This window comes from Vigna umbellata, chromosome 3 (genome assembly GCF_029865625.1).
Source record: "Vigna umbellata cultivar VRB3 chromosome 3, Vumbellata_1.0, whole genome shotgun sequence".
In the NCBI taxonomy this organism is placed as follows: Eukaryota; Viridiplantae; Streptophyta; class Magnoliopsida; order Fabales; family Fabaceae; genus Vigna; species Vigna umbellata.
The window spans coordinates 21854749-21879566 of record NC_142167.1 but is presented as its reverse complement, the minus strand read 5'-3'; the positions used below and the strand labels follow the sequence as shown (position 1 = coordinate 21879566).

The 24818-nt window shown below is 32.1% G+C and overlaps 3 protein-coding genes across 5 annotated transcripts; 2 read left to right on the top strand and 1 right to left on the bottom strand.

The window, feature by feature from the left end:
- The first annotated feature begins 1777 nt into the window (after positions 1-1777).
- LOC148201929 (protein EXPORTIN 1A) lies at positions 1778-14597 on the top strand. Its single transcript, XM_088109083.1, has 32 exons — positions 1778-2081; positions 2374-2490; positions 3172-3264; positions 3359-3430; positions 3946-4053; positions 4124-4206; positions 5072-5210; positions 5287-5355; positions 5432-5509; positions 5615-5677; positions 5759-5803; positions 5905-6012; positions 6220-6318; positions 6904-7110; positions 7541-7600; positions 7927-8037; positions 8963-9060; positions 9143-9251; positions 9437-9502; positions 9629-9727; positions 9841-9921; positions 10031-10120; positions 10872-10957; positions 11078-11158; positions 11242-11424; positions 11598-11664; positions 12443-12553; positions 12691-12798; positions 13001-13138; positions 13211-13348; positions 13415-13519; positions 13918-14597. Exons 1-32 carry the CDS (start codon positions 1983-1985, stop codon positions 14038-14040), a joined length of 3234 nt encoding a protein of 1077 aa, XP_087965209.1. The 5' UTR covers positions 1778-1982; the 3' UTR covers positions 14041-14597.
- Positions 14598-16901: 2304 nt separating this feature from the next.
- LOC124844297 (uncharacterized) lies at positions 16902-20406 on the top strand. Of its 3 annotated transcripts, XR_015784926.1 has the most exons (8): positions 16903-17163; positions 17415-17505; positions 17832-17947; positions 18164-18223; positions 18301-18366; positions 19653-19859; positions 19942-19995; positions 20119-20406. XR_015784926.1 is itself a non-coding variant. In XM_088109176.1 (7 exons), exons 2-6 carry the CDS (start codon positions 17434-17436, stop codon positions 19848-19850), a joined length of 522 nt encoding a protein of 173 aa, XP_087965302.1. In that variant the 5' UTR covers positions 16902-17163; positions 17415-17433; the 3' UTR covers positions 19851-19859; positions 19942-20406. The 3 variants fall into 3 exon arrangements, 2 of the variants coding, with proteins under 2 accessions (XP_087965302.1, XP_047177164.1); XM_088109176.1 differs by having other exon boundaries at positions 16902-17163; positions 17822-17947; positions 19942-20406; XM_047321208.2 differs by having other exon boundaries at positions 19942-20406.
- A 737-nt stretch (positions 20407-21143) lies between these two features.
- LOC124844302 (hypothetical protein At1g04090-like) lies at positions 21144-24092 on the bottom strand. The gene is made up of 2 exons (XM_047321212.2): positions 23945-24092; positions 21144-23393 (listed from the first exon to the last, which is right to left on the bottom strand). Exons 1-2 carry the CDS (start codon positions 24090-24092, stop codon positions 21808-21810), a joined length of 1734 nt encoding a protein of 577 aa, XP_047177168.2. The 3' UTR covers positions 21144-21807.
- Between the last annotated feature and the right edge of the window lie 726 nt (positions 24093-24818).

Here is a 24818-nt window from a genome sequence, read left to right as displayed (position 1 = left end):
TATGGAGTTTCAATAATTGTTTTCAACTCACCTATTTTTTTTTTCAATTATTCTTTTAGTATTAACTCTATCTTTCCTCACTCTGCCTTTTCACTTAATTTAAAAATTGTTTTGATTCTCTTCTCTTCAAATAATAAATGAATAAATATGTACTTTAAAGTATATTGTAACACCAGGAAGAATATAATTGCTCAATAAGTTTTTAAGACAAACTTTTATACCTTTTTGATAGGCCTTAGCAAGCATTTCAAAAGTTATTATAGAAGGAAATATGAGACAAAAACAAAAAAAAATGAACTAAGGTGAACACAAGGATCACCTTTTAAAATGTAAAAGATATATATATATATATATATATATATATATATATATATATATTCATCAATATATTTTATTATTATAAAAAATAAATAATAAATATATTTATTTATTTTTTATAATTTATTTTAATATACTTTTATAGTGAAATATAATTTTTTATTTATTAAAATTTGGTAATATTTTTTATATTTTAATTTAAATATGATGTTGTCTTTAATTTACAATTTTAGAAATTTATTTTTTATAATCAATTATTTTAGAAATTATACTCTAAATATATCAATATAAAATTAATTTTATTCTACCACACCAATCAAATCTCTTTTATTTTATTTTATTTTTCGTCTTTCAAATTCAAAATTCAGTCCTTAATCAAAATCATAAAATTAAATAGATAAATGAATGAATTAATAATAAAACAGGGGTAATACATAATATCTACAAAACTGACCTATTTGTAAAAAGAAATTGTATATTTGAAATATTTAAAATTAAACCATCCTTTTATAAACAGATAGTATTGAGACAATTGGCTACATTCCCATGTAAGTTAAAACCTTTCTCTAGGACCTATATCTCTCTCTATATATCATAATTTTCAGATTAAGTTATATTTTTTTTTATAAATAGATAATATTAATAAAAATAGTTGGGAAATTTTGTGATGTCATTTGTAAAACTTTTCTTTATAAATGGACTAGTTTTATATTTATTATTATTATTATTAGTTATAGATATATTAAATAATTTTTTTATAAATAAATAATATTAATAAAAATAGTTGGCTAAATTTATATGTACCACCACGTGTAAAACTTCTCTCCAAATGAACTAATTTTGTATACTCTATTATATATTATAGATATGGATAACAGATTATAAATGTTTAACATTCTTAATTTGTAGTGTTATTAAAAAATTAAAATATACATTGTTGTTAGTTTATTTTACAAAGTCTAGATGTGTTTATGATTTATATTTTGTTCATATAGTCTTTAAGACCTTTTTGTCTTTAATAAATTATTTAATTTATTTTCAAGAATCAGAAAAAAATACTTTTGCATTATAAAGAACGTCTAAAAAAATTCATTGAAGAAAAAGTAAGTTATAATTTGTTATTGAAAATAAATCGGAATCTATAATAATATTAGAAATAAAAACTAAATTGATGACTCGTGCGTGAAGAATATACAATCTAATTTAACAATAAATGGTAATTAAAAATAAAATAATTTTCATTATAATTACCAACTACATAGAGTTGAAAATAAACTTTTTTTTAAGCTTTAAAAAAGTAAATAAAATAATAAGTGGGGTAGAATAATGGGCCAACAAAAAGAAAATTTGGGCATCGAAAGAGTGACAAAGCAAAACACAGCCCATAGCTTCCCGAAGCATCAAAATAAAATCTACACAGTCCCTTTAAGTGCGCCTATCTCCCTTTCCTTCAAACTCTGCTTCAAATTCAAGCTGTCTTTTTCATCTCTCCTTCTCTCTATATATACACAAACATTTATTTTAATATTTCCAATAATAAAAATTAAAAGTCTAAGGCAGTTCTTTCTCCTTGAAATATCTCTCTTTCTCTCTCGCGCTCTACTCTAGGGTTTTTCTTGCTCTGCCGTACACTACTCACTCTAGGGTTTTATCACTCTCATTCCATGGCCGCCGAGAAGCTCCGGGATTTGAGTCAGCCGATTGACGTTCCCCTCCTCGATGCCACCGTCGCTGCTTTCTATGGCACCGGATCTAAAGAAGAGGTTTCTCTCTCCGTTCTTTCACTTACACTTAGGGTTTAATCACTCAATTCAAATAACTCTTATGTTTTCGGCTTGGTTCTGGCGTATTCGGTTCTGTTTTGTTTTACCAATTCACCTCTTGCTATCATGTGCAATGTGGAGTTAAACTGAACCTATTTGGTTAGGTTGTGTTGTTTTTTTACTAGTGTGGTTAGTTTTTAGAATAATATGTTTTATTTAGAGAATGTGCTACTAAGGAAGACCTTGTGTTGTTCTTAGCCTGACTGACTGATTGTGTACATTAACGATGCAGAGAAATGCCGCTGATCAGATTCTGCGTGACTTGCAAAACAATCCTGATATGTGGTTACAAGTCATGCATATTTTGCAAAATACTCAGAATCTGAATACTAAGTTCTTTGCCTTACAGGTTTGGCTTATGTAATTATGAGTTTGTTTTTCTGTTATGCGGGATGGGGATAAATAGTTCTCGTTAAGGATCATTATTAATTTGTTGTTTTTAGTTTCAATAGTAACGCCTGGAGTATTCTTCCAGTGTGGTATTGACTTGCTTATAGTTATAACAACAAATGTGGGTTTCAGTCCTATTTTGTCTTGACTTGAGAACATTTTTGATGGTAATGTTTGGGTAACATGTGTGTGGTCCCCTTCTAACCACATGTTTTCATTCACAAGGTTCAAATTTGATACATTGTTTAAGGAAATTGAGTGTAGTAGTTAGAGTGACACTCTTTCAGTGGGATTGTTTCTAGCATACCAAATTTGAGTTAGGGATCTAAATCTTGGTCATAGTTTGATAATATTAGTTGGATGTTGCATTTGAAAGGATCCTTAGCGAAGTAAGGAGCTTTACTTGTCCTCATGGATGGTTTGTGTGCATCTTGGGAAAATTGCTGTACCATAGGTCTTGAGTTTAGTTGTCAAGAGGATTGCCCCAAAAACAATCATTAGATTTGATTATGGGTTTAAACTCTATTTGAGCAATGACTTGAAAAGCAAGATTTGTCGGGCGGTGAAAAGTTTTCTATTTTTTGATAATGTGATTAAAGATAACTTTATTAGTTTATGTATTTTTTTCTTTTACATTCAGGTTCTAGAAGGTGTAATTAAGTATAGATGGAATGCATTACCTGTTGAACAGCGAGATGGAATGAAAAATTTCATCTCTGATGTCATTGTACAGGTATGAACCGCATTTAAAGAAATCAGAAACTTGACCTTTTCAGTTTTTCGTAGATCCTCTATCATTTATCTCATTATTGATTTCTCTTGCGTAGCTTTCTGGCAATGATGCTTCATTTCGATCAGAAAGGCTGTATGTCAACAAACTCAACATTATATTAGTTCAGGTAAAAATAGTAGCTCTGTTCTGTTATTTGGACTGACTATTAGGATAAAATTATCAGTCTCACAATCCATTGTTCATCACATATGTTTTATCCCATATTTTTCCATAATTAAATTCAACCCTCTTACGAATATTTTGTCTGTTCTCCATATGTGAGTACATATTGCTTACAAGTTGTTTGGATTAATTCTTTTGTTTCTTCTAATCTGTTATTTGGTGCATATGGCTTGTTTTTTCCTTTTGTTATATGTATTGGAAATTGCCTCTGCATACACACACACACACACATATATATATATATATATGTATGTATGTAGATATATGTAGATACATGTAGATATAGATATATAAATAGATATAGATAGATATTGGTAACATACATATGTGTGTTTGAGAAGCTTAATACTTTCATATATCAAGGTGAAAAAATCTGCTATGCATTATTTTACCATCTTTTGGTATACATGAATTTGTACACTGCTCAAGTCCCTGCAATGTTGGGTTTGCCTTGTGCAGATTTTGAAGCATGAATGGCCAGCAAGATGGCGAAGTTTTATTCCCGACCTTGTCTCTGCAGCTAAAACTAGTGAAACAATTTGTGAAAATTGTATGGTTATATTGAAAGTAAGTTCAGACTACTTCACCTTAGATTCTGTCCTAATGTAAATTACTGATCTAAATGATGTCCTTACAGCTTTTGAGTGAAGAGGTTTTTGATTTTTCAAGAGGTGAGATGACCCAGCAGAAGATAAAAGAGCTTAAACAATCTTTGAACAGGTAATTCATTTCGATAGACCATAACTGAATGTCATTTTTTGTGCTTAGCATTTTAATTTTATTTTGTGTTGGGCCTGATTTTGCAGTAGTAGATTTGTAAGGTTTTTGCCATTTAAATTATTTTTAGTTGAGATGCTATATTATTTTTAGTTTACTAGTATGAGATTTAGTGACTCTAAGAATGTCGAGAGATAATATCTGCTTTTATTAGTTGTTAGGTAGATTTGATGATAATAATGTGGTAGGGGCCAACATAGATTGCGATTGGTGTAATTGTTTATTATTGGTGAAATAACTGGAGGGCTAGATTAGGTTGATTGACATAAAAGGATGAAATTTTTTATCAGCCATGGATTGTCTTTTTCGGAACTGAAACTATCTTCAGAAAACAACAGAGATTTAAGATAGTTTACTGCTGGGCTCGTTTGTAACCACACGTTAGCATACTGACTTATTTGTTTCTAAATTGGAATCATTTTCTCCAGCAGTTCCTTTGGTGTAAATTTACCGTGGTGAAATAACTGGAGGGCTAGATTAGGTTGATTGACATAAAAGGATGTAATTTTTTATCAGCCATGGATTGTCTTTTTCGGAACTGAAACTATCTTCAGAAAACAACAGAGATTTAAGAATAGTTTACTGCTGGGCTCGTTTGTAACCACACGTTAGCATACTGACTTATTTGTTTCTAAATTGGAATCATTTTCTCCAGCAGTTCCTTTGGTGTAAATTTACCGTGTGTTTTTAGATAGCATACTTTAAAGTGCTTTTGCTAGTTATGTATTAAGTGATTTGGTGTGATTTTTCTACATTTACTTTGTATGAGTTGTCTATTTACTGCTAATATTTACACTGGTTTTTGCAGTGAATTTCAACTCATTCATGAGTTATGCTTGTATGTGTTATCAGCCTCCCAAAGGACCGAACTTATTCGAGCGACTCTCTCTACATTGCATGCCTTTTTATCATGGATTCCCCTGGGTTACATATTTGAATCACCATTAGTATGTGAAGTTTTCAGTTGAAATGTCCTTTTTTTTCCTGAGGATTTCATAAACTGATATTTGCTTTACGTACCAGCTTGAGACACTCCTCAAATTTTTCCCACTCCCAGCATATAGGAACCTAACACTGCAGTGTTTAACTGAGGTATATTCCTCCCTTACGTGCCTTGCACTTTTCCCTAATATTTTCGACATCAATAATTCACTATTTATTATTGCAGGTGGCAGCCCTTCAATTTGGAAATTATTATGATGTGCAGTATGTCAAGATGTATAACATATTCATGGTCCAGTTGCAGGTTTGTTTTGATCTCCACTTATGTAAAATACACTGCATTCTTAATCATTTGATTATATTGAATTTATTTTTTCATTGATTTTTGACATTGTCGTGTTTATTGCAGAGTATACTCCCACCAACTTCAGATGTTCCTGACGCGTATACAAAGGGCTCAACTGAGGAGCAAGTGAGTCTTTGTTGAAAAAAGATGCCTAATTTGCCTTATTAATTGTGAAGTATTTGACTGACCCTTTTTTCTTTTGTGTAGGCATTTATACAGAATCTGGCTCTTTTCTTCACATCCTTTTACAAGGCAAGTTTAATTTTTTTCTGTATGACGTTTCTCATGGGAGATGTCTTCTCTTTTATTTCTAATCCTCGTAACAATATTTTGGAACCTTTCTATTTATGCAGGTTCACATTCGTATCCTGGAATCCACTCAAGAGAATATAGCTGCTTTGCTTGTAGGCCTTGAATATCTTATCAACATTTCTTATGTTGATGATACTGAGGTTTTTAAGGTATGCTGATATTGAAATGTTCTTGCTTTTAAATATTTCTTCTGTTATGAATGCTTGTGTTTAATTTTATGTTAGTCTTATAGATGTCTTCTGCATTCCCTCCCAATGGTTAGCGTACGTGTGTGCATTCTGGTTTTGTTTGCGTGCCACTTCGGACTTTTCTAAATTCCTAGGTTCATGCTGTATCTTGTTTTATAAAAATAACAGGTCTGTTTGGACTACTGGAATTCCTTGGTGTCGGAGCTGTTTGAACCACACCGAAGTTTGGACAATCCTGCTGCTGCAGCAACCCTGATGGGACTTCAGGTGATCTCTCTCTAATGCTACCACATTGATTGTTAAAGTCAAGGATTAACAATTATCTTTTTCTTAACTAAAAAACTTGTTTAGCAAAATCTGAGTTGGTTTATAATATTCATACTGAAAAATGTGCTAGGAATAAAATTATTTCAGTTTTTTATATACTGCTGATCTTTTACTCATCTTTACAACAATTTCATAATTTAATAGCATAATCTTATTAGGTTAAGATAAGATACATAGTTGTGAAAGCTCTTAATTAATTAAACTAGTAAAATTATAAGGCAATTAGTTTGATACCATTTGTGCAGTCATAGTTTTACTTCTTTTACTCACCCTTTTCTCTGCAATTTTGCTTCCTTTGCTCATTTTCTTCATTGATTTACTCTTTATTTTTTGAACTTTTAGAAGAAGCTTTGTAATGTATAGTTCTCTGTTTTTTGTTTTCTCGTGTGACTTCCTCTGTGTCAATGTAATTATTCGCATATTTTTTGTCTCCACGTCTTGCATGCTTCAATCTTCTTTGCAAACACACTTGGAATATGTTATGCCTAAGTGTTACTTATGTATTTTCATCAACGTAATAAGTAGGTACCAGCAATGCTCCCTGGCATGGTTGATGGACACGGTTCTCAGCTTCTTCAGCGCCGACAACTGTATGCAGGTCCCATGTCAAAGCTGAGAATGCTCATGATCTGTCGAATGGCAAAACCTGAAGAAGTTCTCATAGTTGAAGATGAAAACGGGAACATTGTTCGTGAAACCTTGAAAGACAATGATGTTCTTGTTCAGTACAAGGTTATAAGATGACATCTTAATTCTCCTAAATGTCAGTGTTGAATATGCATTACTATACATGAAAAAACTGTCTCTGTTTTTTATCCTCAAAATAGTGTTTTAATAGATTGGTTACATTTAATATTGGTCGTGATATTTATTTACTTTTAGACACTTTTTCATGGATAAGCAGTGGGGAAAATGCCATATTACTACTCTAGATGCTTAGTACTCTGATTCAATTTTGATACTCTGAAATATTATCATAACTCTAGTGAAATTTAAGCATATCATAAAAATAAGTATAATCTAATCCAATACAAATTAAAAGCTAATGCAAACTAATTATGCTGCTTAAGGAAGTCCTCAAATAAGAAGAATTAAAGTCCTAAATAATATCTAATTAGAGTTAATTTAATCTGTCACTCACTTGTCATTGTTTTTTATACAGATTATGAGGGAGACTCTTATTTATTTATCACATCTTGATCATGATGATACTGAAAAGCAGGTATGTGGATCTGAATACCTTTTGTTTTGTTGGGAAATGCAATCGTATTATTATTTTTGTTTCGTATTATCTGGTTTAATAATTGTTATTGCTAGGAAATTCACTGTTGTTTTATAAAGTATGAGCCGAACTTTCATTTAGTGAATGGTAAAACCACAGTATCAAATGTTAAAATACAACAATAGTGGACTCGAGTCAAACTGAATAAGCTGAAGATGTAGCTATGTAATTCTTTTGGCTTAGATGTAAAGGCTAGCTATAATACTGTTGTATGTTTGGGCTGGTACGTATGGCTTTTTGTTTCTAATGTTATTTTGTAATTCCAGATGCTGAGGAAATTAAGTAAGCAGCTTAGTGGTGAGGATTGGACATGGAACAATTTAAATACACTATGCTGGGCAATAGGTTCTATATCCGGTTCTATGATGGAAGAACAGGTATTCTAAACTTCATGCTCTTGACCAATTGATATTATGATCCTATATGCATTCAATTTCAAAATTAAATGAGGAGTTGTACAGCCCTTGAAGTCTTCTTTTTGTAATTGTACCATGTTGGTTTTAAATTTTTTTACACATAAATTTTAGGACAACCGTGTTCACTTTGTTGACCTAAGTTTTATTAAGTAGAATATTGGAGAACCTTGAATGATATACTTGAAGACATGAAAGTGAAAAAACAAGAAGCTTAGGAGAGATTGTTTTATCTCAGCTAACTCATTCGTTTATAGGAAGCCTTGCATCAAAGATGTACAACAAAAGTAAAGATCAACCTACATAATGGTTAGATAGGTAAAATATGGTGTATACGTCAATCTATTCTAAAAAGTTAGCGTATTCAACTAACTCTAACTTTTTTGACATTCCCTCAAAGCTGAAGTATACAAGTTATATGTACCAAGCTGAAATTTGTACACTGAATTTGAGGTCCTCTCAAGGACTTAGTCAACATGTTTGCTAGTGTGATCGTTGAAATTGTCAATTTTTTTGCAAATTTCCTTATGTATGTTTGGACATCAATTTTTCTTGAAGAAAATGACATTCAATCTTTTAGTATGTTTGGTTTTCTAATTTAAATACATGATAATGGTTGCGAGTTAACTCGTTAACTCACACGAATTATGTTGGTAGTCATGGCTTCCAAGTCAACTCGGAAGCAAACTTATTTTTCAACTAGAATAGTTAGAACCAGATGTGAAATTGGTGAGTTTGTATTGATTTGGCGAGATTGATGCATTCATAGCTTCACTTTCTTAACTGTTTTAATTTTGTTGACTACCTCTGTATTTTTTGTGGCATTCTTTTATTAGGTTTGATATTTTTCTTCACTATTTGTAGTTAAATCATCTTGAATCTTTTGCAGGAAAACAGATTTTTGGTTATGGTCATTCGTGACTTATTAAACCTTTGTGAAATTACAAAGGGAAAAGACAACAAAGCTGTTATTGCAAGTAATATCATGTAAGAATAGTTTCCATGTGACATTTTGTTTTGTATTTTGTTGTTTAGCACTGCTTTTATTTTTCTTATGTATTTTTTGCAGGTATGTTGTGGGCCAGTATCCAAGATTTTTAAGAGCTCATTGGAAATTCCTTAAAACTGTTGTGAATAAGTTGTTTGAGTTTATGCATGAGACCCATCCTGGAGTTCAGGTTATTTTTCCTACTTTGGAGCTTTCTGTCTCTACTTTTGCTGGCATGTTATTTCGCATGATACAAATCATGGTTTGGTGGAATATGATCTTAATCTAAGCTAACCTCTTTACTTGTTATGTTTATTTTGTTTGTTGGTCATCAATTGTTAAAGCTTTCTATAATTATGTTTCTTTATGTTTCAGGATATGGCTTGTGACACATTTCTGAAAATAGTGCAGAAGTGCAAGCGTAAATTTGTGATCACTCAGGTAATTGGCTGCAAGTTTTTCTTCCAAGAAATGTAGCCATTTTATTATACAAGCTTGCATATTGAGTACACGGTGTTTTCTTCATTACGAGATTGTCCCTAACTGTCACAATGATTGGTATTTCAGGTTGGGGAAAATGAACCGTTTGTGTCTGAGCTTCTGACAGGCCTTCCCACCACCATTATGGATCTTGAACCTCATCAAATACATTCCTTCTATGAATCTGTATGCCTTTATAAATCTTTAATTCATTGGTTAAATATATATACATAATTTCCCATACGCTCTATTTGTATACTTGTGTTTGCACATACTTAAGTTATATTCTTGTATTGTAGGTTGGTCACATGATTCAGGCAGAGTCTGATGCGCAGAAGAGAGATGAATATCTTCAGCGATTGATGGAGCTCCCAAATCAGGTATATGCTAAATATTTTTCTTGATAGACAAGAATCTAAATCTTTTTTTTCTTTTTAATATTCTGTAAACCATAATATTATATGTATGTGACTTTCCACTTTTCTTCAGAAATGGATGGAAATTATAGGCCAGGCTCATCAAAATGTTGAATTTTTAAAGGATCAGGATGTTATCCGGACAGTGCTTAATATATTGCAGGTATGGCCTTGAAATCATTATAAAATTTTGTTGTGACTCTGCTGTATGTTCTTTATTTAGCTCTCTCCATGCTATTTAAGTAATTTGGGTTTATAGGCTTATTTAGTATATTGTTTCATGTTAAGTGATAGAAAGTCTTGAATTAATTTGTTGTTGATGTTTGCCTAGAGAATGGTGAGTTTGTTCTCCTTGTCTTGTCCTGGGATTTTTCAGCTAGGAAGCACCAACACTTACATAGAATAGGGCGGTGCTGTGTGCAACTTTCCTTAACTGTCACAAATAAAATATTTTTTTCAGCTAAAACATTTTGTTGACACATGTTGTACACCTTTATATCTCTGGCTTGGAGAGGAATAAAGAAAGTGACACCTTGAATAGAAATAGTAAAAGATGATTTGTTATTCCAGGCAAACTATAACAATTGTTTTTATAGTGTGAATTTTATTTGTCTTAATTCTCAATTGAGAATTTTGTCATGATGAGTATCTATATTAGTGGTGTCACTGTGTCAGTGTTTTCTTCAGTGTCCATGTCAGAGTAGGTGTACATGTTGTGTTAAGGGAACATAATTCCTTATTTAGTCCTTTAGCAAAATAGAATGTCTTCATTCACAATCTTTGTCGTTTTAAGTTTCCGTCAAGTTGGTTTTCATTTTTAATAGTTAATTGTTCTGCTTGTAAATTAGCATTCAATCCTGGGTCCTACCCACTTTTGTTGTTAAGTTTGTGATTTTAATCTCTCTTACTTTCAGACGAATACAAGTGTTGCATCTTCTTTAGGGACATATTTCTTGCCCCAAATCTCGATGATCTTTTTGGACATGTTGAATGTGTACAGGCAAGTTCTAGTTTTTTATATTCAGGGACTCTCTAGTAAGGAAGTTGTTATTCAGCAACAAATAGTTTGATATATATATTTGTTTTGCTGAATCATGTTTTCTTTGTATTCTTACCCCAGAATGTACAGCGAGCTTATTTCAAAGAGTATTACTGAAGGGGGACCTTATACTTCTAGAACATCCTACGTGAAACTTCTACGGTAAGACCATCAAAACGATGTATTGGTTGTGTACTCTGTGATTATTGTTGACTCTACCAGTAACCATGTTTATATTCACGCAGTTCGGTCAAGAGGGAAACACTTAAGCTGATTGAGACATTCTTGGATAAGGCGGAAGACCAACCACAAATTGGCAAACAATTCGTGCCTCCAATGATGGATCCTGTTCTTGGAGATTATGCGAGGAATGTTCCTGATGCTAGGGAGTCAGAGGTTTTGTCACTGTTTGCCACAATTGTGAATAAGTATGCTTCTGTCACTTTATTTTTGTTTCCATTCTTTATTGACTGGTATGGTGCTTTGAAATCTAATTTTCTGTTTGTATATGTTCTTTACCTCCTAAGAATAGAGTAGTGATGTCTTTTCTGTTAGTTTTGAATAGTATGTGTCGTTCATCTCTTTTGTATCTCTCTTCCAGATATAAATCTGCAATGATTGAAGATGTACCACGCATATTTGAAGCTGTCTTTCAGTGCACACTTGAGGTACTGTGTAGGATATTCAGCTATGATACAAATGTCCTAGTTTATTATTATTATTATTATTTGTAATTGAGATCCATTTATTCGATAAGTAGCTCCTTCCATTCAAATATTTTTAAATAGCTTTCTTTTGTAAAAGTATATTATGTTATTTTTATATCAAAATTGTGTTTTAGATACAAATTTACTGCAAATATTCAGCTATGATACATATGTTCTAGTTTATTATTGTTGTTATTATTATTATTATTATTTGTAATTGAGACCCATTTATTCGACAATCAGCTTCATCCATTCAAATGTTTTTAAATAGCTTTCTTTTCTAAATGTATATTATGTTATTTTTATATCAAAATTGTTTTTTAGATACAAATAAGCAAATGTTAAAAGGCATATTTGGAGAAGAGGGATAAATTTGGACATGAGCATATTTCTGATAAACTGGTTGAATTTCTCCACATTTGATTTAGACCTGTGTGGACAGACGTGCAGAGTTCTAGTAAACAGAGTAGATTAGATGAATGGTAGTGTAATTGTCAAAGGTGGGCGCAGTTATGGGAGATTTTTTAGTTAGTTGTTTGTTTGTAGACATGATCGACTATAATAGAACACTGGTGTTGTTTCATCCACTATAGAAGGCTTAGGGTGGTTACTTTTGGATGCTTGAGGTTGAAGTTCTGTAACTTGTAATTTCTATCAATTGTGATGGCACATAATTATTTGGTATTTGCAGGTGTTTAATACACTGAACAATTGTTTTTCTTTTTATTCTTTCGTGCAGATGATTACAAAAAATTTTGAAGATTACCCAGAGCATCGCCTCAAGTTCTTCTCTCTTCTTCGTGCCATAGCTACTCATTGTTTTCCTGCATTAATCTGCCTGTCAAGTCAGGTTGTGTTATGTGCTCCATTTCTGCTTACGATATACCACTCATAAGTGGTTTTTATTTTTGTTTTAATTGTTGACTGTGTGTGTTATCAAATTTTGTGATCTTGTCTGTCTGATGTTATTTGTAATTTTTGTGCCAGCAATTGAAGCTTGTTATGGACTCTATCATATGGGCTTTTCGGCACACTGAAAGAAATATTGCTGAAACTGGGCTGAACCTGTTGTTAGAGATGCTAAAGAAGTTTCAGGTGTGGTCTTTCTGCATACTAGTTTTATTTGTTAACTTTATGCAACCTTTTCTTTTGGGATGATTCGTTACACGTTCTCTATTCTAAACAATAAGTTATAATTTTTCATCCACAGTAAAATTAATCTTGTTCTGGTTCTTACTGTGTCGGCAAATATGTTTGTTTTCATATATATATTTTGGTGGAATGTTCTTTGTAACAGGGCTCAGAGTTCTGTAATCAGTTTTATCGGACATACTTTTTGACAATTGAGCAAGAGATATTCGCCGTGTTGACTGATACTTTTCACAAGCCTGGGTTCAAATTGCATGTCTTGGTGCTTCAGCATTTGTTCTGTTTGGTACGGTGTCACAATCCTATGTTTTTCTATTTTGTAAAATATAGCAAAAATAACGAGCTCTGTCTTTTTCAGGTGGAAACTGGTGTCGTAACTGAGGCTCTTTGGGATGTTGCTACTGGTCCATATCATTACCCAAGTAATTCTGCGTTTGTACGAGAGTTTACCATAAAACTTCTAAGCACCTCATTTCCCAACATGACCGCAGCAGAGGTAAATGTAGAGAAATAAATAATATTTGTCTCTTGAAACAAATGACTAATTTGAAGAAATTTGCAGGTTACTCAATTTGTTAATGGACTCTTCGAGTCAACCAATGATCTATCTACTTTTAAAAATCATATACGAGATTTTCTTATCCAGTCCAAAGAATTTTCAGCTCAGGTATTTATTTAATTCATTGAGCTAATGGTATGAGTTATCCTTCACATTGTACCTAGAAAGTTACACTCCACCTTACTTCGCTTTGGGTTGGTTGTTTTAGTGACTTTATGGATTAGCATTTTGCTCTCTAATTGGTAAAATTATCAATAGTTTTAGTTTGCTTTATATGTGCTCTGTAAATTGTTTTGGAACTTCCGTGAGTATGTATAGGAGAGAAAATTAAGAAAAAAATGAAATTAATTTTGACTTCTCTAAATTTTTAATATGCACAAAGATTTTTTTTTTCTGGAGAAAATTGATTCGAACGAACTCAATGTGGGGTTTGTTGGCATTTTGACTATAGTTTTACCTGTAATTCAATTCAAACCTGAGGTTTATCAATTGCCTTTTCTCCGCAGGATAACAAAGATTTATATGCTGAAGAGGCTGCGGCTCAGAGAGAGAGAGAACGACAAAGAATGCTTTCTATTCCTGGGCTTATTGCTCCTAGCGAATTGCAAGATGAAATGGTGGACTCGTAGATATGCTAGATAGTGACGGAGTTAATAGTAATACGGTGGGCATTTTAACTTGTTTCACAGGCTTTGATTGAATCCATTGCCAGGTACTTTTGAGAAGAGATGATGCAGAGTTTTCCTCCAACTTTAGTTTTCCTCCTCTTCCCAATATTTTAAATTGGGACTGGTTTGGCAGTTCCCGATTTCAAAGTTTTGGCTGGCCGGGGATACTGCCTTGTTCATGGGTGAGTGTAGATTATTCAATTACTAATTGGGGATATGATAATATTCTGTTATTTGTAAGGGGATTCATGAAGGCATCTATATCTTTATATAGAATCGCAGGATGGAAGACTCATTCCGAGTATTGATGACTCCTTAGGTGTGACCTCCTAACCTCGGGCGGTTTGTGCAGAAAACCCTTGTGGTTTGATATTTTGTATTTTTTTCCCTCACCAATTAATTTTTAGGGATATTGATTTTATGTACCATGAGTGCACTTAATATATGGTTTTTCATTAATTAGTGTGTTATATAATGTCTTCATTCTCTCCCAATCGAGAGAAGATGTTTTTTCTATAGTACTATTGTCTTTCCATAGTTAGTAGTGAATATCTTTAGTTTATGGTCTTTTTAATTTTATTTAATTTTAGGTTCTGTAATGTAACGCTTATTTATATTTATTTAGAAAAAAGTGGCGGAACCTTAGGGTAGTGTGCAGTCAAATTTTTAGGGGGACAATTAAATACTTTTCGAAAATTATTTTAGTTAAAACTGTAAATTTTTAAACTTTATTAAAATGTTATTTGAAGACTTTCTTTACTTTCTTTTGTATGCCTACTAGATCTGTGCTTCTTTTCCCTATATATCTTTCTCTATGATCTGTATACCTTTTATTTTCATCGATTGTGTACTTGTTTTCCCTTCTTCCCAGTGACTCCCTTTTATTATATATTTTCTTATTATAATTGTCAATTTTTCTTCTCTACATTGACGGCAAAATGTCAATATTTACATTTTTAATGTACTTAGATATTATTTTACTTATTATATATTTTAATGAATTGATAATTATTTTCAATATTAAGTATTTGTTTTGATGATATATCGTAGGGACTAAATTATTCCATTTTAATTTATTAAGTATAATATTTTAGAAGATACAAATTATTTAATTCAAAATAGTTTTTTAAGTTTTAAATTTCAATTTTGTATCCAAAATTTTAATGGCCAAACATTTCAATATTTTTGTGGAATCCTACGCAGTTGGGATGGTGATTGAATACAAAATTCGTGTTGGTAGTTGGAGTTTTGTATGAAATCCGCTCCTAAATCTTGATGTAATTTAGAAGGGAATGACAATAGTTGTGGAGAGAGGATTTTGTGAATCATTTGAGACAGATTATAAGTTTGCCCTCGAAATGATCGAGGGAGGAAGGAAACCATTCTCTTTTGGTTGGTTAAATTTTTTCATACTATTCAGCCCATTCTAGCCAATGCCCTAGAAACTTTATTTTAGGCTACTTAATTTCTTTCTGTTCTTTTCTACCATTGCCACTGAGAGAAAACTTTATATTTGAAACTTCATCTACTAATTGATGATGACACTTTATGGTGGTTGTATTTTTTTTTTTTTATCAAAGCCAGACGTCAGAATAAAGTAGTTAACTCATTGGAATTGCAGAATACGATAATTGCAGATTAAAGGAAAAAATAAATAAATTAAACATACACACATTTAGCAGTTTTAGTTTAAAAACACCAATTTAGGGGAAAACCCACACCTTTGAGTAGAGTTGAGTATGGAGTTGCAGTTACATAAATTTGCATTATAGACACTCTATTTGTATAGATTTGCATTTTATGGAAATTACTCTTTCCCCCGCAGAACACAGAAGCTATGCGGCTAGTTGACACCTATAAATCTTTTCTTAAAACAAATTCACATATCTATACCATTTAAACATTGAACACAAAAGTTTGTTATATTTTTGTATTATATAAAACTCTTAAAATGGCATTTGAAAAGAAAAAATATATCAAAAGTTCAACAATTTAATTAGCATGTAAATGTAAATAACAAATTCACTCAACTCATGTTTTTAAAATATTAATTTTAACTTTTTAAAATGTTACATTCAACAATAATAATAATTTAAAAATATTTTTGGTAATATTTTAGAAATAACAAACACTGAAAAAGTTATACAGTCCTTTTATATAATTCCACAATTTTAGTAGAGGATTATTAAATTCTATTTGCAATACCGTTACATTCACGCGAATATAATAAAAGTATATATTCCAATTGATTGTTTTAAATTTTATTTTTTATTTACATTTTAATTTTAGTTTATATTTTTTCTATTATAAATAAAATATTAAATTTTTTCAGATAATATTCATTTATAATTAATTGTTTCATCATGAATTAAGTTATTAGATGTATATTTTATTTTTAGTTAATTTGTTATTATTTTTTATTTATATTTTAAATTTATTATAAATAAAATATTAAATTTTTTCAGACAATATTCATTAATAGTTAATTGTTTCATCTAACAAGATGTTACGAAAAAAATATTCGTCACCAAATTCAACACATTTCTATTGTGTACTTTGTTTTATTTTTACAAATATCCATAAATTTCGAAATTAAATTGTTACTTTTTATTCTAACTAATATTAAAATAGACTGTGATCTTCGTATACATTTTATTTTAAACTTAATAAAATGAATTATTAATGTCAACATGTTACGTTTTTCATTAAATCAGAAATTGTACTTAGTATTATTATTTAAATTGTATACATACAAATGAAATAGAAGAATGTTTTTGTTTAAAATATTGTTATATAAAGTAAGAAGGAAAAGGAGAAGATCACATTGTTATTTTGATTTGTATTATTGATTATTGATTTGTGCATTTGCTGTTAACATGGAAGTGATGGTAGGGGAAGGAATCGCCCATTGAAATCCCTTACCTGTTATTCTGATTAGATTCGAAGCTTCACAATTCATCTTCTGCTTTTCTCATCACAAATCGATTATTCTCGATTTCATCCAACGCAACATAATAGAAGAGAGGCATGGGTCAAACTTTTCGGAAGCTCTTCGATACATTCTTCGCCAATACTGAGATGCGGGTCTCGTCCTCATTCCTTTTTTTTTTTTTTTCTACTTTTAAAATTTCAATAACAATTAGTAAAAGCATGAATATGTCATTCTTTGTAAGTTTGATTTTGTTTCAATTATTTGCTTTTAATAGTTTGCGTTTACATTCAGCTATCATCATGAATTATGATGTTGCCTAGTCTCATTCATCTTCTAAGCACTCATTCTTAATTTTTGGATGAGTTTCATGTTTATCCTTTTCTTAAACATTTTCTTGGTTTAGGTTGTCATGCTTGGTCTTGATGCTGCCGGCAAAACTACTATACTGTACAAGCTCCACATTGGAGAAGTTTTATCTACTGTTCCTACAATTGGTGGGTTTCATTCTAAATACATAGTTTAATTCTTTTGAGCAGATTTCATAGTATAAGCTAATTATCCATTTCTGTCTTGATACCCAACGGATGCCAATCGTGTACTTGTCAGTGATCTACATATATGTGTGTGTGTGTATTGTTTCCATGTCTGTTTAGATTTGTTCGTACCAATGGAGATTTTTTTTCTGCATTGCCATGGCAGTTTTTTTATTAATGGGTTTTGAGGAATATCTATTAGCACTTCAGTTTAGTAGAAGAAAAATTAGAAAGAACCAGACTATATGCCGTTTGTTTGAGGCTTATAAATTTCTAGTGTTTTGCAGGTTTTAATGTGGAGAAGGTTCAGTATAAGAATGTTGTTTTCACAGTTTGGGATGTTGGAGGGCAAGAGAAATTAAGGACACTTTGGAGGCACTATTTCAACAACACTGATGGTTTGGTAGGAATTAGGAACTTGTGAATTTTTCCTTGTGTTACAATACAACCATGCAATTTGGAACCTGTGAATCTTAATAAAAATACAACTCATGCAATTTGGAACTTGTGAATTTTTCCTTGTGTTACGATACAACCATTCATCTATGCGATTGAACTGAGAAGACATGATACAGTTCTATAGTTGCCAGATTGATAAATATATTATGTATTTATGCAGATATATGTTGTTGATAGTCTGGACCGTGAAAGGATAGGGAAAGCTAAGCAGGAATTTCAGGTAATAAAATCATAACATGAACACATATGCCATGTTATTCAAAACTATGTTTGAATATATCTATGGATTACTTGCAGGCAGTCATAAATGATCCGTTTATGCTCCACAGTGTAATATTGGTGCTTGCTAACAAACAGGACCTGGTATGCCTTCATTCTTCATTATCCTTGTTTTTTTGGATGAATGAATTGTTTATGGTTATCTTCATGAATAACTATTTTGTATTTGGCTTTCCCAGCTAATGCACCCCACCATGTTGCATCCTATTGTGCGAACATTCCTAATCAAATTTCATTTTAAACTGTATCAAAAATTGGTTTTTCTTTACCTTTTTTCGCTTTGTTTGTGTTGTCTAAGTTGGAAAGGGTCAAACTTAACTATAAGCCATGTTTGCCTAACTTTTTATGACTTAAACTAATTAATGGTTAAAATTAAAAAATCCAAGCCTTAATAAAGTTGAAGTTTTTTTTTTTTACCTTTTAGAACTACTTGTCTTAACTTTTATTTAAAGGCTACTTCCAGCCCTGGTTTTCTTTTATAAGAAATAAGCTCTTTAACAATTATGTATTTGTCTCAGCTCTTCTCTTTTACTCCAGTGTTTGTTACGGAAGAAATAAAGGCGGGTGGGCGATGAAGGGAGAGAGTGAAAGTTGGAGATTGTTAGTTGTTTGGTTGGATGGAAGTATAATGAAATATTAAAAAATTATGTGGGACAGCCAGTAAAATTTTTGGCAGTGAGAGACAATGATCTGTGATGGAATTCTTGATTTTGTTACTATAATTTCTTAATTTTTTTTAATATTCAGAGTTCTCAGAAGAAGAAGAAAACCGAAATAAAGTGTGGTAGAAGATAAATCTTTTTTCTGTTTCCTGGGTAACATTTTCTATTAGTAAGTGCTTTGTTTTCTTCTTGTCTGCTCATGATTCTGCATGACCATAAAACATTTAATACCAGAAAAAAAAATCACTCTATGTGTTAGGATATACGATGATAGAATAGGTGGGTTTAGGAGTTAAGGGTGTGGGGGTGTCGGTTGTAAAACGGGTAGCGGGTTAGAGCTGATATATAGAGCTCTTGTAACTCTGTAGAGGATTATCGGGTATTATTTTGTAAAGTCAGGTTTAGCCTGTAGAGAGAGGTTATGGAGATTATGCTCCCAACCCCATTCTCTGTAAAGTGACAATTCTACTACTGTGAATAAGAAAATCCAGTGGGTGTTATTGTTTGGATTTCATCTCTTTTATCGGCATCGAGAGGGTGTGTTGTTAGGTTCCAAACCCAGGAACCTAACACTATGATTATCAGTAATTGTGGTAGTGGCAGACCGTTCTTTTTGAACAAACTAATCCCTTCCAAACAGTTTACGGAATTTTGCACTATTATCAGTCTAATTATAATATCTGTTAATATTATCCTTTTCTTTTTCAGAGAGGAGCAATGTCACCAAGGGAAGTATGTGAAGGATTAGGTCTCTTTGATCTCAAGAATAGAAAGTGGCACATACAGGGCACTTGTGCTCTTCGGGGAGATGGCCTTTATGAGGGCTTGGATTGGCTGTCCACAACTCTGAAGGAGAGAAAAGCTGCCGGATATTCTTCAATAGGACTAGGAACTTCATCCATCTAATTTTTCAAGGTTTGAATTACCATATTATTTCAATCCTTAGCCACCTGCTGTTTATCATCCCGTTACAATGTATGTGTATTCTTTACTGCAGACGTATTTTGGCCTCAGGATGACTTTGTAGAGTGCGTGGCTGTTCAAAGATGAGGTGAGTGATTATCAATTTATTTGGTTTACATCTGAAGCACTGTTAGTATGAAGCTGTTTTGGCTTCTAGAGTGGGTGCTTAAGATACGTGACTTACTCCAGTTATACAAATTTGTGTATGAAGATTCATCAACCAAATTCTTTTTGGCTTGTGTTATGCCTTTCTAAGTGAACGTGCACCACATAAAGGGCCATGGATACTAGATCACTTGTTCATTCTCCCGCCACTATTTCTGTGTGCTTCTGACTAATTATTGCATTGGGAGCTTCTCGTTATTCTCGGGAACGTTTTATTGTAATTCAATTCAATTGGGTGGCTGCTATTATTTACCTTCTTTTCCCCCTTTATAGCATTATCGTTGGAATTTATGATAATAGAAGCTACTAATGCTTTAGTTCTCACTTCAGTCAACATCCATGAAGTTTCTTGTGTATATTAAAACATAGGCTTAATATTTCTGGTTTTCTTTCTATTTACGTTTGACTCAATGTAGTCAGTTATATTTTTTAAAAAGACTCTTGGATCTTTTTCGGTAGATCAAACATTAAAACTATTCTTTCAATTTTGTTTTTGGGATTGGACAATAAATGTGTAAAAAGACTGAGTGATTATATTTGTAGATATTAGTTCATCCTCATCTAAACAAAGTTAAATGTGATTTAACAAAAGGGATTTAACCGCATTAAGTAAAAAATAAATAAATAAAAAATATTGAATCATTGTTATAAATGTAACATCAAAATTACTATTAAATCTTAAAAATTAAATCACTATTATAAATATTATTATTAGTAGTAGTAGTTGTTGTAAGATATATTCTTTAGTTATTTTCTTTCGTTTATATGATCTCAATGAGATTTTCTTTAAGATTTATAAGTTCAGTTTTATTCGGACTGCCATAATATCGACAGACTTCATATTTTCTTTTAGAGAACAAGATGTTTTAGTATTGTTTTTCTAACGAATTAGTAGAACAGTAAATATGATCCCATATTAGTTTGTAAGAATGATAAAAAAGAAGCACCATATGAAACATGATCAGTATATTTCTCGACAGATCTTCACTTTTTTTAATGTATCGGCATTTCAAATTATATTAAGGGTCCAAATTAGGTCTCAAGAAAATTCTGAATTTAGTCTCAAGAAAATTCTTTCTTGTAAATGATTTTAATTTTTTTTTTGTTAAATTAGAAATGTTGATGAAGATTAAAATATGAAAACTATGGTTACACAATACCTAATACAAATTCAGGAAGACAATAAAAATACAGAAAGAGAAAATGAAGCGAAAATATTAAAATAAAGGAAATAAAAAGAGAGAGAAAGAAATAGTGATAAGCATTTTGGGAGTTGCCAAATGTTGAAAAACAAAGGATTAAGTGAAAAGGATGGAAAAGAAATCGCGCATTTAAGTTCTAAAGTTGTACCAGCAGACACTACATTGCTTTTGAAGAAAATACCAAAGAAGAAAAGCAGGGTCTGTTATATTTCTGCAAGATTTACATGAATATGATTCTTTCACACGGTTCAGTGGTAGCACCATTAATTTGTTACAGAAGAACCATTGTACAACAATTAAGATATTCAGTATAACTGAGAGGCAATCAGTGTAAGAATTCTCATCCAATCCAACTGCGAGATTTATGCAGCTATTATTACAGGTGATGCACAAATCATTAGCCAAACATTCAGAGACAAACACCACCCAAACCTAAAACTTGGTGCATGATTCTATCTATCTATGTCTCTATCTATATATACATTCAAATTCAATTGCAACAAAACACTCCAAAATTTATACTCACCACAGAATCACCATCTTTCATCCTGTAACCAATTATTTTTCTCTTTTGGCCCAGTGGGACCTTCCTCACCATAAAGTTCCACTGGGAACTTGTTAAATAAGCCCTTCACAGAATACTTGAGCAGCCGAGGAAGAGCATTGATTACCTTATCCAGCTCAGTTTTTGAATCATAAACAATTTTGGGGCCCCATTCTCTCATAAATTGCAACCATTGAGGTTCAGTGATCTCATTTTCAAGATACTCAGCTGCAACAAGCTCATACTGAATACTAGAATCCACATACAAATTACTGCGGGCAGCATCATTCCTAATGCCAATGCCAAGTTTTGAAGAACCTTGGATGCAGGTACCAGCATGAGGGTAACTTGCATGTCCAGATTTTGATGAGTAAACAATAGCTTTATTACCTTCAATATATTCCAAGTCACATGCATCCACCCATTCACCACCACTGTGCTGTGAGAAGTATATACTGTAGAGTTCTCCACTGAAGTTGCTTATGCGAAGTGTAAAATGCTCCCAATCACCAACATGCTCTCCAATCCTGCTCAAAGGAATATCCTTGATTCCAATTTTCAGAGTGGCTGGTCCATTGAAAGGGCAAAACACCCACATTGCAATGTCAGTAAAAGTTCCTCCAAAAACAGGCTTCACATGAACATAAAGCTTTGCACTTTTCAAGTTCCCACGTTTGACAAGCTCCCTTTTATCATCTCTTGGCAAATCTATCCAATATTGACCATCATTTGTTCCCCCACCTGGTAGATTTGATCCATTTGCATCAATTTTCTCTCCTGCAGATACACCCTTTGTGTACAAAACTGCTCCATTGTTGAAAAACCATTCCACAGAAGATGGCAAGTAAATTTCCTGAGGATGAAAGAAAATAGTAGGGCCATAATGCTTAATAAGTGCATGTATTTGTTGCAAATTTGGCATTGCTTGCAATGCAGGATTTAAATTCTTCAAGCATGCAACAGGTACATCTTCTCTCATGGTCCACCAGCCATTGCTGCAGAAAAAAGTCCCAACAGAAACTCCTTTCCCTAGTATGCCACGATCACAAGGTCTCAAACTCCACACCTGAAATGAAAACTCCGGAACTGTTGAGCCAGCAGTGAGTATTTGGCGATAAGGGTCACATCTATAGGTGAGATCGGTACGAACACAGCACATTTCATCCAAAAAAGGCTTCACAGGTTTGGTAGTAACCAAACATCCAAGGGCCTTGTAACCTGCAGGAGGTTCAGGTACCCAAAAGTATACGCCTAAAGTTTTCAAACTTCTTCCATTTTCACCCCAAACCAAACTAAAATCAAGGGGATTCTTCATAGGAGGTAACTTATCTTGATTGTTACTATCAGAAGTTTCAACTTCCCTTGCAACAAGTACAAAACCCCTTAAAGGCTTGTTACTGGATTGACAATAGTGACCAAGAATACGAAAACTATCAGGTACTCCTACAGGCCTATAGAATGTAACAGCTTTTTTAGTGTCTTGCATAGCACTGCTACTCCAAATAAACTCAAACCTAGTGACCTTGGAAACTTCTATTTCACCAAGATTTATACGGCCGGAAGCAAAACCTTGTCCTGTAATGAAACATACATATAAAATTATTCAGATGTCTCAAAATGTTATGTGGCATTGAGACTGCAATGTAATGCAAGCACAACATTGTCATTTTTTTTTCTTGGATAGGATATCACAGCAATCTATCAGGGTAAAATTGTTACTTTCAGCAATAAACTTACAGCAAACCATCCCCAAAGATAAATTCCTGAAAGAATTCAAATTTGATGAATTATAATATGTAAATCGTACTATCATGAAGATGTTAATGCACTGAACTTTCATTAACATCAAGTCTCATCAAGCATGCAATGGGAAAAGGTACATAAATGATGACCCAGAAAGGAATGAGAGTGAAAAGAGCAATCTAATCTGCTCTGCATACACTGGAAGAAAAACAAGACGTAATTGTATGCATAAAGGATGAAAAAAATTCATAGTAGTCCTCAAAAATCCAAATAATAACGCATATTGATATTAAGGAAAAGGCTGATATGATAAATTGACACCTTGAGGCCATATAATAACGCATATTGATATTAAGGAAAAGGTTGATATGATAAATTGACACCTTGAGGCCATTGAGGGATCGGAGACGGAAGAGAAAAGGTTTGAGGAGGAAACGATAGAGCCATTGCATTTGTATTCCAAGGAAAGAACTTTGAGCCACCCATTTCTCCATTAATCGCAGGTTCAGAGTCCTTTCTAAGTTCTTGCATGTTACCAACAGCCCTTCTTATTCTAAATTAATAAAGGAATTTTACATGCACTCTTCATGCGTCATCAATATTAAAAATAAGAAAAAGAAATGATTTTGAGATACAGATTTCATCCTCAATGAAACATGGAAACAAGCTCAGTTTAATCTATTTTTATTTTGTGTTGGAACTCTATTGTGAAAATCATTTCATTTTTAACTTATCTTTTGACATGCAATTGTTGATGTATACAAAGGAAGGAATAAAATAGAATTACCGTTTCATTGTGTGGATATTTTTTCCTAAACGAAAAGGGATTCTTTTATTAATTAATTGTGTTATTATATTTTAAATAGTTTAAACGATAAATCATAGTGAACTACCTTTTATTTTGTTTAATTTAGTCTATTTCCTTAATAATCTCTTTGAAACCTTAGTTAAATATAAATAAAAACTTTTTCTATTTAAGTTAGCTATTATAAAAAAATAACCGATTTTTATTTGAATTTCAACTTTTTACTGTATTTTATGAAGGTCTAAAAATGCTACAAGGACAATCCATAAATGACCTAGCCCAAGTCAAACCAAGTGCTGGTCCCCTAAAAATGCATGTACTTCTTACATAAGTTGCATGTTTAATCTCTTGTACAACCGAAACCTCTTGGTTACGATCTCAACATATTAAAATTTTGGGAGGTTGTTCATTGGCCATTTTATGAGGTTGTTCATTGGCCTTTTTATTTCCAG